This window comes from Oncorhynchus mykiss, chromosome 13 (assembly GCF_013265735.2).
Source record: "Oncorhynchus mykiss isolate Arlee chromosome 13, USDA_OmykA_1.1, whole genome shotgun sequence".
NCBI lineage: Eukaryota > Metazoa > Chordata > Actinopteri > Salmoniformes > Salmonidae > Oncorhynchus > Oncorhynchus mykiss.
Window position 1 is genome coordinate 53,587,467 of NC_048577.1, and position 14,654 is coordinate 53,602,120.

The 14,654-nt window shown below is 41.6% G+C and overlaps 1 protein-coding gene across 4 annotated transcripts in view; it reads right to left on the reverse strand.

Moving 5' to 3' along the window:
- vwa3a (von Willebrand factor A domain containing 3A) overlaps positions 1–10,006 on the reverse strand; it is a 31,010-nt gene extending 21,004 nt beyond the window's left edge. For 3 of the 4 annotated variants that reach the window (XR_005035598.1, XM_036941501.1, XM_036941500.1), the window contains exons 1-10: positions 9,770–10,006; positions 6,819–6,946; positions 6,132–6,250; positions 5,713–5,793; positions 5,285–5,339; positions 5,064–5,165; positions 4,202–4,308; positions 737–868; positions 136–244; positions 1–5 (exon numbers count right to left, since the gene is read on the reverse strand). The exon at positions 1–5 is cut by the window's left edge and continues 58 nt beyond it. Coding sequence is in view for 3 of the 4 variants with exons in the window: in XM_036941501.1 (XP_036797396.1) it covers positions 1–5; positions 136–244; positions 737–868; positions 4,202–4,308; positions 5,064–5,165; positions 5,285–5,339; positions 5,713–5,793; positions 6,132–6,250; positions 6,819–6,941 (833 nt within the window). In the remaining variant the exon portion in view is untranslated. Of the gene's footprint in view, positions 6–135; positions 245–736; positions 869–4,201; positions 4,309–5,063; positions 5,166–5,284; positions 5,340–5,712; positions 5,794–6,131; positions 6,251–6,818; positions 6,947–9,769 lie in introns of those variants that run through there. The other variant, XM_036941502.1, reaches the window with a different exon arrangement.
- Positions 10,007–14,654: the final 4,648 nt, after the last annotated feature.

Consider the following 14,654-nt stretch of genomic DNA (forward strand, 5'->3'; position numbering starts at 1 on the left):
GTTGCCTGTTTGAGGCAGAGACACAGTGAATCATTGACCAAACTTTTCACAGGTTAGAAAGTTTAGTAAATCTGTCCCTCTATTAATAAAAACACATGATTGTTGGTGACCTGAAGGTCAAGCAGTTTGACTCACAATGGTCAGAGGGCTAACGCTACAGTAGGACACCACATGGATCAACAACGTCCTTCCCAAAATGCTTTGTCCTACGTAATCAAAGAGGGCATCTGCGGTCTGGTCAGGGCTAGAGAGGAAAGGAGAGAAGTTAGAGGAGGAGGTACTATCATCAAACACAGGGGACTTGTTACTTGTTATGTGTAAGAATAACCCTGCTTTCTGATCTGTCTCTTTATAATGACATCGTCATAACCCCACTCTTCGATTGGTCTCTTCAAAAAGACATAATCATAATCCTCCTCTCTGATTGGTACCTTCACAATGACATCCTAACCCCGCTATCTGATTGGTCCTTTCATCATAAGATCATCATAACCCTGCTCTCTGATTGGTCATCATAACCCTGCCCTCTGATTTGTCCCTTAAAAATGACATGATAATAATAATTACATTGTCATACACCTGCTCTCTGATTGGTCATCCTAGCCCTGCTCTCTGATTAGTCCATTCATATTACATAATACAACCCAATGTGTAGATAGTGTACAACCCAATGTAGTTATTGCTGTACTTTCATCATCAGTCCCACTACATCACTGTCCTGTTGAAGTTGATTCACCTGGAGCCCAGGACGATGACCAGGGAGTCAAGCTGAGTGCAGCCCAGGTCAAGGCCTCTCTTCAGGGCCTGTAGGAGGTTACATCCCCCCCTGGCTCCCAGCTCATCCACCCAGCCACAAGCCTCCTGCAGTCTGGAGAGAGAACAGGCCACAGAGACACAATCTACTGTAGAAGGCAGCCTAAACAGATCCACTGACAGCGAGTCAGCCTACAGAAACTAGCAGTTTAGATCTAGTTCAAGTTCATGTTCAATTACACCCACACAGCAGTCAACACAAACTGAAATCCATGAGCACACAAATGGTATAGCTCTGTCTAAAACATATTGATAAATGGACATATACTTGAAGTCAGAAGTTTACATACACTTAGGTTGGGGTCATTAAAACTTGTTTTTCAACCACTCCAAAAATGTCTTGTTAACAAACTATAATTTTGGCAAGTCGGTTAGGACATCTACTTTGTGCATGACACAAGTCATTTTTCCAACAATTGTTAACAGACAGATTATTTAATTTATAATTCACTATATCACAATTCCAGTGGGTCAGAAGTTTACATACACTAAGTTGACTGTGCCATTAAACAGCTTGGAAAATTCCAGAAAATGATGTCATGGCTTTAGAAGCTTCTGATAGGCGAAGTCAATTGAAGGTGTACCTGTGAGTCAATTGGAGGTGTACCTGTGAGTCAATTGGAGGTGTACCTGTGAGTCAATTGGAGGGGTACCTGTGAGTCAATTGGAGGTGTACCTGTGGATGTATTTCAAGGCCTACCTTCAAACTCACTGCCTCTTTGATTGACATCATGGGAAAATCAAGACATCAGCAAAAACTTTTGAAACAAAATTGTAGACCTCCACAAGTCTGGTTCATCCTTGGGAGCAATTTCCAAACGCCTGAAGGTACCACGTTCATCTGTACAAACAATAGTATGCAAGTATAAACACCATGGGACCACGCAGCCGCCATACCGCTCAGGAAGGAGACGCGTTCTGTCTCATAGAGATAAACGTACTTTGGTGCGAAAAGTGCAAATCAATCCCAGAACAACAGCAAAGGACCTTGTGAAGTTGCTGGAGGAAACAGGTACTAACGTATCTATATCCCCAGTAAAACGAGTCCTATATTGACATAACCTGAAAGGCCGCTCAGCAAGGAGGAAGCCACTGCTCCAAAACCACCATAAAAAAAGCCAGACTATGGTTTGCAACTGCACATGGGGACAAAGATTGTACTTTTTGGAGAAATGTCCTCTGGTCTGATAAAACAAAAATAGAACTGTTTGGCCATAATGACCATCATTTTATGTTTGGAGGAACAAGGGGGAGGCTTGCAAGCTGAAGAACACCATCCCAACCGTGAAGCACGGGGGTGGCAGCATCATGTTGTGCGGGTGCTTTGCTGCAGGAGGGACTGGTGCACTTCACAAAATAGATGGCATCACGAGGAAAGAAAATTATGTGGATATATTGAAGCAACATCTCAAGAGATCAGTCAGGAAGTTAAAGCTTGGTCACAAATGGATCTTCCAAACAGACAATGACCCCAAGCATACTTCCAAAGTTGAATGGCTTAAGGACAACAAAGTCAAGGTATTAAAGTGGCCATCGCAAAGCCCTGACCTCAAATCCTATAGAACATTTGTGGGCAGAACTGAAAAAAGCTTTTGCGAGCAAGGAGGCCTGCAACCTGACTCAGTTACAACAGCTCTGTCAGGAGGAATGGGCCAAAATTCACCCAACTTATTGTGGGAAGCTTGTGAAAGGCTACCCGAAACGTTTGACCCAAGTTAAACCATTTAAAGGCAATGCTACCAAATACTAATTGAGTGTATGTAAACTTCTGACCCACTGGGAATGTGATGAAAGAAATACAAGCTGAAATAAATCACTCTACTATTATTCTGACATTTCACATTCTTAAAATAAAGTGGTGATCCTAACTGACATAAGACAGGGAATTTTTACTAGGACTAAATGTCAGGAATTGTGAAAAACTGAGTTTTAATGTATTTTGCTAAGGTGTATGTAAACTTCCGACTTCAACTGTATATACTTACAACAATAAGAACAACAAAAACAAAATAGCATTAAGTGTGTATACGGACGTTTCACACAGAACTTGTTTGTATTTTATCTATTTGTATTCTAACCCAACACTGTAGCTCTATTACCTCCTACAGTACTAGATCAACTGTATGTTGTGCTATTTCATCGAGGAAACATGAGTGTATGACTCTACCTGAAAATATGGGCGTCCCCCAAACTATTCACAGTTTATGTTTTCACAAACCAGTGTAGGAATGGACTGTTTTTTTTAAGCACAGATACACTTAACCGTTAGGAATGAGTGATGATCTATGAGGGTATTAAAAGATAGAACGCTTAACATTTATTTACACTAATAGATACTAAAATGTTGAGTATGAAAACACATTCTGTTTGTATTCTTTGGCATTGGTGTTGAATACAGCCAGTCAGTTACCACAGAACAGTGCACAGTAGCTCTCACTGTCCCTCACTCTTCCCTGTGTGTGTGTGTGTGTGTGTGTGTGTGTGTGTGTGTGTGTGTGTGTGTGTGTGTGTGTGTGTGTGTGTGTCTTCCTCTACTAACACAGGCACAAACTGTTCTCGCATGTACACACGCATTCCCAAATGACTCATCTAAAATAACACAAGAGGCATAAGAAGCATATTAAAATAGACATTATACCCTAATGAAAATAAACGCAGGAGCGAGCTGAAATAAACAGTGGGCGCTGTGCTGGGTTAGGTCCGTGAGACTGCAGGGACACACACACAAAGGCCGTGAGACAGTCCAGCAGGCCTCTCCCCTCCAGCGCCATGCTGTTACATCAACATCCAGAGTCCTCTGGTATCATCATGGAACTTGAACTAAAGTGACTGGGCAGCTTTTTAAGGATACTATAGCAACATCTGAAAAATAATAGTATTTTATCCCACCAAAACACTTGAGGGATACATGTCAGTTATAATATCCTCTCGATGGTGAACAACTGGGTCAAAGGTGCAATCTGTAGTTTCCTTTCTGGTTAAAGAAAACTACTTGGCAGGTTGACAGGGTACCTAAATGCATAGCCACGGGAAGTCGTTTGGGGGAGGGGCTGGAAAAACGTTTTGCCCACGCTGCAGACTGATATATCGGTCTGCTAATACAGGACTATTAAAGGCCCAGGGCAGTACTTTTCTGATTTTTCTAAATTATATTTTTTATAATATATATTTTTTCAACAACAAAAAATATTTCAATTTTGCAGGGGGTTCTGCAGCACCCTCAGCACCCTACTTCCCGCAGATATGCCTAAATGGTGTGTGTATGTGTGTGTTTGAGCATGGATTATTTCAGCATTTAGTCTGATGGCCACAGGGGACAAAAAGGTTATGGGATACACCTTTAAAGCACAATGTTATGACCTCGATGACCTCTCTTAGGACTTCTCACCTGAAGGTGTCGATGTCTCTGGGGCCGTCCCAAAGGCTGCTGGTCTCAGTACCACAGGACATCAGGTACAGCTGACGCTTACAGCTGAGCTGCTCTTCTATCAGAGACTGACACACAAACAAACATGCATTCACACATAAACACACACACATTCAATGCTTGCTGAGAGACAAAGCCCATAGTAAATGAAGGAAATTATGAGGTGAAACTAGAGGTTTAAATGTCTATCTAGCTTGCCAGTAAATGAGAGGTGAAACCAGGGGTTTAAATATCTATTTATCTTACCAGTAAATGATGAGGTGAAACCAATGATGTATACAAACTCTGGATTGCTGATGCAATATATTGGCCATTGAGAGGCTTTGAAGCCACTGGTCGGCCATTTTAGCACTACTTTGTAGGAGCAGTCCTCCATAGGAATGAATGGAATTCTACAGTATTTCAATTAAATGTTTCAAGGACAAAATTACATGTATTTAAGAATGTTTAAGTTGTAGTGAGGAAACTAATATTAGTATTCTCTAAAGAAATACTTTAAGGTCCTTTTTTAACTATAATTTTTCCTTTGTATGTTTAGCTCACATGATATAATTTAAAAGTATGCATCAAAGTGTCTGTAATAGAATAAACATGTCAAAAACTAATCTAGACATGAATAATTGCATTTTTATAGCTTCCAAAATATTTTTTTCAAGGGAGGAGGAGTAGCAAGATGGCTGCATGGTAGCTTTATTACACCGGTCCCTGTCAGTCATCCAGGGTTTATAAACATCGCTGGGCGAAACCAGGGGTCTAAATGTATATCTATCTCACCAGTAAATGATAAGGTGAAACCAGTGGTTTAAATGTCTATCTATCTTACCAGGAGGTTCTTCTGTAGATCTGGCAGTCTGTCCTTGGTGCAGTTAACATCTGAGGTGTCAACTATGACCCCTACTCTGGACCCCTTCACCAGCCCAAACACCTGCCACACACACAGGGGAATGGCACAGTTAAACTGTCACTCTGGACACTTTAGGTTGTATAGCAATAGTTATATAGTGTATATGATGATGATGAAGAAGAAGATCTACTATGCCATGCCTTCATACTTCCTTGGTTCAGCCATCTTATTCTGCCATGGTACAGCTCAATGGCCCTGTAGAGTCCAAACAACACGTTCATTATCACAAACAGTGGCAGTCACGGTTGCAGCTGTGTGTGTGTGGGTGACAGCACTTGTTTTGTGTGTGTGTGTGTGTGTGTGCTTGCATGCCCGCGTGGGTGCATGCCAGTGTGTGTATGTGTGCCTGTGTGTGCGTGGCACCACATGCCAGTGTGTGTATGTGTGCCTGTGCGTGCGTGGCACCACATGCCAGTGTGTGTGTGTGTGTGAGTTTGCACGCATGTGTGTGTGTGTGTGTGTGTGTGTGTGTGTGTGTGTGTGTGTGTGTGTATATGTGTGTGTGTGTGTGTGTGTGTGTGTGTGTGTGTGTGTGTGTGTGTGTGTGTGTTAAGAGAGGAGTACTCACTGGTACAGCTGGAAGTCAAAGTGAATGAGTGCTGCAGCAGTGATCTCCAGCTGTCTGCTGAGTCCTCCGTCCTCCTCAGCACTGCCACCAACACAGAGAGGTCAGAGCAGGGGACAAGGGCAACTGCTATTAGGTCATAGTTCATACGTGGCCGTTCAGGCAGCCTTGCTCAGGCAATAACTGCCCAGATGGGATAAGTTGGATGCATAGGGCATTTGTAACATGGAACGAGCTAGGCGTGCTAGGGACCTTGACACGTATTAACAAAGTGTCTCAGTGTAAAAGATCTAGTATCAGGTCCATGCTCTTTTTCATTATGATTTCAGTCAAAACTGATCCTAGATCAGCAGTTCTACTCTGATACTCTTTGTGAATAAGGGCCCAGATATGTAAAGCAGGCCCCTGTCACACACACTTGCCTGATCTTAGTGGTCCCGTGTGAGAGGAGTGTTGATAGGGAGAGGCCGGAGCTGTAGAGACTGTGGGTCAGGAGCCAATCAGAGGAGCTCTTCCACTCCGCAGCCTGACCCTGTGACCTCTGGGTTACAGAGAGGAGCACAGACAGTAAGGTAGAGGACAGTTACACTCTGAGGCTCACAACTACAGATAGGAGCCCAGAAAGTAAGGTAGAGTACAGATATACTTTGAGGCTCAGTACTACAGACATAAAGTAAGCCTTAGTACTATATACTGTATATAGAAACATTTAGAGGGATACAGACTAAGACATAAGGTAGGCCTATTGCACAGACAGCATTACAGACAGACAGGGGCAATACGGACTAAAACACAGATAGCATTACAGACAGACAGGGGCAATACGGACTAAAACACAGACAGCATTACAGACAGACAGGGGCAATACGGACTAAAACACAGACAGCGACGACACAGGCAGTAATACCATGGAGAAAGAACTATAAAGACACAAACAAGATTTACCCCATTACACTGTGGATTCAGCATCTGAATGATTATACATTAGACACAAACAAACTACAAATCAATTCAATTCAATGCTTTCAAGGGAAGTCTAAACACTATTTATCCAGGTTAGTCTCATGGAGATAAAATGTATTTTTCAAGAGAGAACTTGACCAGCTCACCAGTAAGTCTTGTGTTTGGTTGACATGGGTGACCAGTAGACCATCGTCTCTGTGAGGGGCAGACAGAGACACATCTTCCCAGGGAGGGCAGTCATCTCTGAGGGAAGTACTGGCCGCTTCCATCACACCTGTTCACCAATTACACCCAATAAAAACACACTATAACACCCAATAAAAACACACTATAAAACACACTGTATCTCCAACCTTCATTCAGAATGGCAATATTGTGCATCATGCAACCCTTGGTAACAGTGTGCAACCTGCTGCAACACCTTTGGAGTGTGCAACATCCTCATAGGCCGGTGGCTTATTAACATGGATAATTGGGCATCACCTCTGATCTGATGACAGACAACACAATATGACACTTGACTTCTTCTAAAAGAGTTCCTCAAAGGCATCTGTAAGACCTGCCAAAGTACAGTAACTAGCATCCTCTTTGCACACCCAGGCTGCATCACATCTGGCCGTGATTGGGAGTCCCATAGGGCAGCGCACAGTTTGCCCAACGGTGTCCGTTTTTAGCCCGTGTAGGCCATCATTGTAAATAAGAATTTGTTCTTAACTGACTTGCCTAGTTAAATTTAGGTCAAAATAGTGCAGAACAGTTGGAGACATCCAGTGTAGTTAGAAGAGTTTGTAGTGAGACACAGTTCAGACAGAGGCAGTAACCCTGTGAGCTCTGTGGCCACCGGGGAATAACAAAACAGCAGCACAGCACTGTCACAGACTGACTGGGGCTTCAGTGTAATCAATACCCATTGATTCTGTTCATGAAGGATCTTAGCCATGCAGCCATCTGTCAGACACCTGTCCACCAGAGGGGGTGGGAGGAGCTATAAAAGGATGGGCTCATTGTAATGACTGGAATGGAACAAATGGACCGGAAGAAGAAATACGGTTTCCATGTGTTCGATACTGTTCCATTAACTCCATTCCTGTTATTACAATGAGCCCATCCTCCTATAGCTCAGCCAACCAGCCTCCTCTGCTATGCACAGACTCCCAGGAGAGGATAAGAAGGGAGGGAGGGTAGGGCCTTCAGATATCTATCACCTGAAGCATGCACACAACATACAAATACATGCACTAGACGCTTTGCATACCAGCCAATAGTGCTGAGCGATTAACCATTTTTTAAAAACGTTTTTTAAACAACTAATTGACCGACATAAATTATTTGAATTCAATTTTGTTATTTTTTTCTGTGAGCTCAATGAGTTTTTCCAGAGATAAATCAAATCCAGGCTGAACTGTGCGATGTAGTAGTAGTTTCCAACAGGCCAATATTCCAAATAGTTTAACCCATAAAATGTGGTAATTAACTACAATGCCTTATTTACATCGAAGAACTACTAAAATAGAGATTTTGCCAGACAGCATAGGAAGCAGCTCTATAGAGATGATGATGACTTGGAATGAAATACTGAAGTCATTAAGTAAAACAAACGTAATATACACAAAAACTGAAATATTTTATTAAAGTTGAATAAATGATGGTTAATAAGTAATAAGCAGTAATAGCCAGTCACTACCATCATGGAACTTTTATTAATTGTTTTATTCTGTTTTGTTACAGCATTCAACCCACATAATGCAAAATGCATTTAACGTTGAAAAAAAAAATCTAAACCGAAATCAAAACAGTGATTATTTTTTAGTAATCGAACCGAAACAGAACTGACCTCAAATAACACTAATCATAAAGCACTAACCCCTGAGCAGTCCTTGCCGATTTTCTGCGCATGCTTCGGGTGATATAAATCTCAAGGTACTAGCAGCGCTTTGAAAAATGTATGTATACCGAACAAAAATATAAACGCAACATGTAAAGTGTTGGTCCCATGTTCCATGAGCTGAAATTAAAAGATCCCAAAAATAGTCCAAATGCACAAAAAGCTTATTTCTCTAAAATGTTGTGCATAAATTTGTTTACATCCCTGTTAGTGAGCAATTCTTCTTTGCCAAGATAATCCATCCACCTGACAGATGTGGCCTATCAAGAAGCTGATTAAACAGTTGACAGTGCATGACAGAGCAAAAACCAAGCCATGAGGTCGAAGGAATTGTCATAGAGCTCTGAATACGGATTGTGTCGCGGCACAGATCCGGGAAGGGTACCAAAACATGTCTGGAGCATTGAAGGTCCCCAAGAACACAGTGGCCTCCATCATTCTTAAATGGAAAAAGTTTGGAAGCACCAAGACTCTTTCTAGAGCTGGTTGCCTGGCCAAACTGAGCAATCGGGAGAGAAGGGCCTTGGTCAGGGAGGTGACCAAGGACCTGATGGTCACTCTGAAAGAGCTCCAGAGTTGCTCTGTGGAGATGGGAGAACCTTCCAGAAGGACAACCATCTCTACAGCACTTCACCAATCAGGCGTGTATGGTAGAGTGGCCCGACAGAAGCCACTCCTCAGTAAACAGCCTGCTTGGAGTTTGCCAAAAATACATTTTTGATTTGTCATTATTGGGTATTGTGTGTAGATTGATGAAGGGGAAAAAATATTATTTTAGAATAAGGCTGTAAGTAACAAAATGTGGAAAAAGTTAAGGGGTCTGAATACTTCCAGAGTGCACTGTATTTTGGGGGGTATATTGTCTCACATTCCTACCGCCAAAAACGACCAACTGCAAAAGACAACCGTTAAAATGTAACGTTATTAAACATTCTGGCTTGTAGATGTGAGCGGAAACTTTGGTGTAAATTCTCATTTATGCCCAACTTCGGGTTTCCAGGCAAATCCTTATCATATTCCCAGGATGGCCCTTTTTTAACCACATTGGTTTAAGGCATCATATTCTTAGACTACTCCTTATTTCAAGAAAAATACTATAGAGTTTTTGAAAACATGCGATTAAATTAGATCCTATCTGAATTAGATAGGATGCAGCAGAGTTTCAGAATCTTGTCATTTGTAAATTGCTACAATTTCACCGGCGCGTTCTACCTTTGCTTGCAGGGTCGACCGGTGGACAATCAGAGCGTCTTTCTCAAGACATTCTGAAGACTCAAAACATGGATGTGTCCGAATGGTGCCTCGCGCCAGTTTATGCAATAATCGGTTTTGTCTCAAAGCTTGCTAAATCGTATATAAAGTTGTACAGATATATTGAGGGTGCTTCGATGAGAGTTTTCGTGTGGAAAGTCGAGGCTGAGACAGTCGTAACCTACCCTCTTCAATGTTTCTAATCTCCAAGGTGACCGACAATTTCCGATCTGTGCGCGTGAGTGCGCATTTTTGAAAGAGAGCGCATAAAGACGTAGAGGCAGGTAAAGGCATGGAACATAAAATACCTGTAACTGTATTGAAAAGAAAATGTTATATAGATTTAACATCTGAATCAAAAACGTTAATATTTTACCTGTAGGGTAGGCCTAGGCAGGCCTAATAACACTGTTCTCAGCCTGGTCTCATAGACTAGACGTAAAATAGTAAATATCAATCCGGGACACCAACATTAGTATGATATGTTACGTTTAGTAGTGTTGATAAGAGAAATGGTTACTTAAGGCAAAAACAAAAGTAGGATGGTTAGTCAGGGTGGGTGTATTACGCAAACCTCTAACAACCCAAAGATTGCAAGTTCGAATCTCATCAGGAGAACTTTAGCATTTTAGGTATTTGGCAACTTTTCAACTTCTTGCTACTTTTTGCTTCTTTGTAACTACTTAGCATGTTAGCTAACCCTTCCTCTAACCTGAACCTTTTTAGCTAAACCTAACCTTAATTAACCCTTTAACCTAACTCCTAAACTTAACCCTAACCCCCAGCCCTAGATAACATTAGCCAGCTAGCTAACGTTAGCACCTAGCTAGAAATTGTAACATATCATACGTTTAGCATGTTTAGCATATTGTACATTTTGGAAAATTTGTAACATATAACACGAATTGTAATTCATAACATATCATACGAAATGGGTGATGGACACCCGCAAATTAATACATACCATACGAAACGTAACATATCATAGAATGGGGTGTCTCCACGTACAGAATAATATGAAAGACTCAGAGACCAGGTTGCTGTTCTTGGCAGGCATGATGTATTCTGTTTGGCTTCCACTAAAAGTGTAGGCCCAAAGAGGATTCATATAGCCTACGTTTTCCCATCCCCTCTGGTAGGCCTATTGCAATTTTTCCATAAAGTCCATAACCCTGCCATTGTGAACAATTATTGCATTAAATATAATATACTCTTATTTCCACAAGGTGCTTGCTATGCATTGTATCAATGCACTCTAAAAAGAAAAGGTTCCTTGGGTATCCTTTAGGGCTTCTTCAAATCGAAACAATGGGGGAACCCCTATAAATTCTTTGAAGAACCCTTTAAAAGGGTTCTTATTATCAATAATACACATAACTATAACACAATATTTTAGTTGTCTGTGTTTATTATGATTTTAGTGGCAAAGCAGCATAAAGAAATCTAAATATGAGGTAAACTCCCAGCAGAGCCCCAAGTCCAATGGGTATATCCTCTGGCCTGTTGATGTTAATGTGTTGATGTTCTCTGTATCCATAGCCAGAATGATTTAGCAGTGCATGGTGATTGAACAGGTTTCCTGTTATTTTCATCAGAGGTGTGGGGAGGGTGAAGTCTGTGAATCCCAAAAATAGTAATTATACAGATATTTAACAAAACATGCACACAACAGTATTCATACCTTGGTTTTTGTGTTAAATGTGAATGAATAAAACTGTTTTGATGATGGTTTTCATACACATACCTTGTCCGTATTGTAGAGGAGGCCTATTGGATTTTCATTGAAGAGGTAAGGGAAGGGGATGGTACAGGTGATTTGCATAACATACCAATTGACATACCTTTGTATGCCTCCTTGTCTGTATACCGACACAGACACAAAAGTGAGCAGGTCAGTCATCTGCACCCAATACAGCTAGCCTTGAACATATTATAGCCTTCAACATATTATAGCCTTCAACATATTATAGCCTTCAACATATTATAGCCTTCAACATATTATAGCCTTCAACATATTATAGCCTTCAACATATTATAGCCTTCAACATATTATAGCCTAAAAATTCTTACCTCTTTGTTGATTGAAATCCATTGAATTGTGTCCATTTTCTGTTTTAGAAAGATTTTCACAAATATGAAAAGAGAGATGGTATCATTACAAAACAATATCCATTTAGATCATATAAGGGACCAACCTTAAATTGAGGATATCTTTACATTTCTCAGTTAAGTGCCTGCACCTGCTGTCCTTTCAAATTCAAATTGTCACGTTCTGACCTTTATTTCCTTTGTTTTGTCTTTATTTAGTATGGTCAGGGCGTGAGTTGGGGTTGGCAGTCTATGTTTATGTTTCTATGTTTTTTATATTTCTCTGTTTGGCCTGATATGGTTCTCAATCAGAGGCAGCTGTTTATCGTTGTCCCTGATTGAGAACCATATTTAGGTAGCCTGGGTTTCAATGTTGGTTTGTGGGTGTTTGTTTCTGTGTGAGTGTTTGTCGCCACACGGTACTGTTTCGGTTTGGTTATTTCACGTATTTGTTTATTGTTTTTGTATTTCATAGTGTTCAGTGCTTTTCTTATTAAAATCGTGATGAACACTTACCACGCCACATCTTGGTCCGATCCTTACTCCTCTTCAGACGAAGAGGAGAAAATCTGCCGTTACACAAATCCTGTTTCAGTTGGGCAGTTAGGTTCCTGCAAGAACCCCCACCAACTAAGGAGGTTCCTCAATGAACCCCACCTCCTATGGGGTTTTAGGAATAACCTTTTGGGGGCAATTTTCAGTGCCATGAACACTAAGGTTCTTCAAAGAACTTTGAGGATCTTAGAAGAACCCTTGTTGAACCCCTAATTTTTAGAGTGTAGGCTACAGCTTCCTGCCAAATTCACTACAATGACCTCCCTCCTCACTGCTGCTTGGAGAAGGAGAGACTGCTGCAGCCTAGCTGGTATTATCTGCTCAGGTGAACTAAATCGAGTTGGAAGGCCATCAAATGAGCAGATGGGCACCACGTTTCCATCTAAGTGCACTTGGCAGCACTGACACAGTAATCTATCACAGTCAACAAACGTGAAAGCCATAACGCATAAAGCATGCATTTAGCAAGAAAAAACATTGTTGCATTCCTTCGAAAATCAAATGTTTCCATACGTATAATAATTTCTGTGAGATCATGTTCCTACACTTACCACCCACGTAACATATGCCCCTACACATCACTTACCACCCACGTAACATATGCCCCTATACATCACTTACCACCCACGTAACATATGCCCCTACACATCACTTACCACCCACGTAACATATGCCCCTATACATCACTTACCACCCACGTAACATATGCCCCTATACATCACTTACCACCCACGTAACATATGCCCCTATACATCACTTACCACCCACGTAACATATGCCCCTACACATCACTTACCACCCACGTAACATATGCCCCTATACATCACTTACCACCCACGTAACATATGCCCCTACACATCACTTACCACCCACGTAACATATGCCCCTATACATCACTTACCACCCACGTAACATATGCCCCTATACATCACTTACCACCCACGTAACATATGCCCCTATACATCACTTACCACCCACGTAACATATGCCCCTATACATCAGCACCTGTCAGTGTCTAGGCTAGAACATCTACAGAGATGACATCAACACCTGTCAGTGTCTAGGCTATAACATTTACAGAGATGACATCAACACCTGTCAGTGTCTAAGCTATAACATCTACAGAGATGACATCAACACCTGTCAGTGTCAAGGCTATGACATCTACAGAGATGACATCAACACCTGTCAGTGTCAAGGCTATGACATCTACAGAGATGATATCAGCACCTGTCAGTGTGTAGACTACAACACCTACAGAGATGACATCAACACCTGTCAGTGTGTGACTACAACACCTACAGAGATGATATCAGCACCTGTCAGTGTGTGACTACAACTCATACAGAGATGATATCAACACCTGTCAGTGTGTGACTACAACACCTACAGAGATGATATCAACACCTGTCAGTGTCTAGGCTATAACATCTACAGAGATGATGTCAACACCTGTCAGTGTCTAGGCTATAACATCCACAGAGATTATATCAATACCTGTCAGTGTCTAGGCTATAACATCTACAGAGATGACATCAACACCTGTCAGTGTCTAGGCTACAACATCTACAGGGATGACATCAACACCTGTCAGTGTCTAGTCTATAACATCTACAGAGATGATATCAACACCTGTCAGTGTCAAGGCTATAACATCTACAGAGATGATATCAACACCTGTCAGTGTCTAGGCTATAACATCTACAGAGATGATATCAACACCTATCAGTGTCTAGGCTATAACACCTACAGAGATGATATCAGCACCTGTCAGTGTGTAGGCTACAACACCTAAAGAGTAGTATGGAGCAATTAAGCACTAATATATGTCATTTAGCAGACACTTTTATCCAAAGCAACTTAGTCATGCGTACATACATTTTACAGGCAGGCCACAGCAGGAATCAAACCCACAGCCCTTGGTGTTGCAAGCACCATGCTCTACCAACTGAGCTACACAGGACCACGGGAAAAGAAAGGGAATACCTAGGCAGTTATACAACTGAATGTGTTCAACTGAAACGTGTCTTCCACATTTAACCCAACCCCTCTTAATCAGAGAGGTGCGGAGGGCTGCCTTAATCTACATCTTCAGCGTCCAGGAAACAGTGGGTTAACTGCCTTGCTCAGGGGCAGAATGACAGAATTTTACCTTGTCAGCTCGGGGATTTGATCCAGCAACCTTTTCGGTTGCTGGCCCACC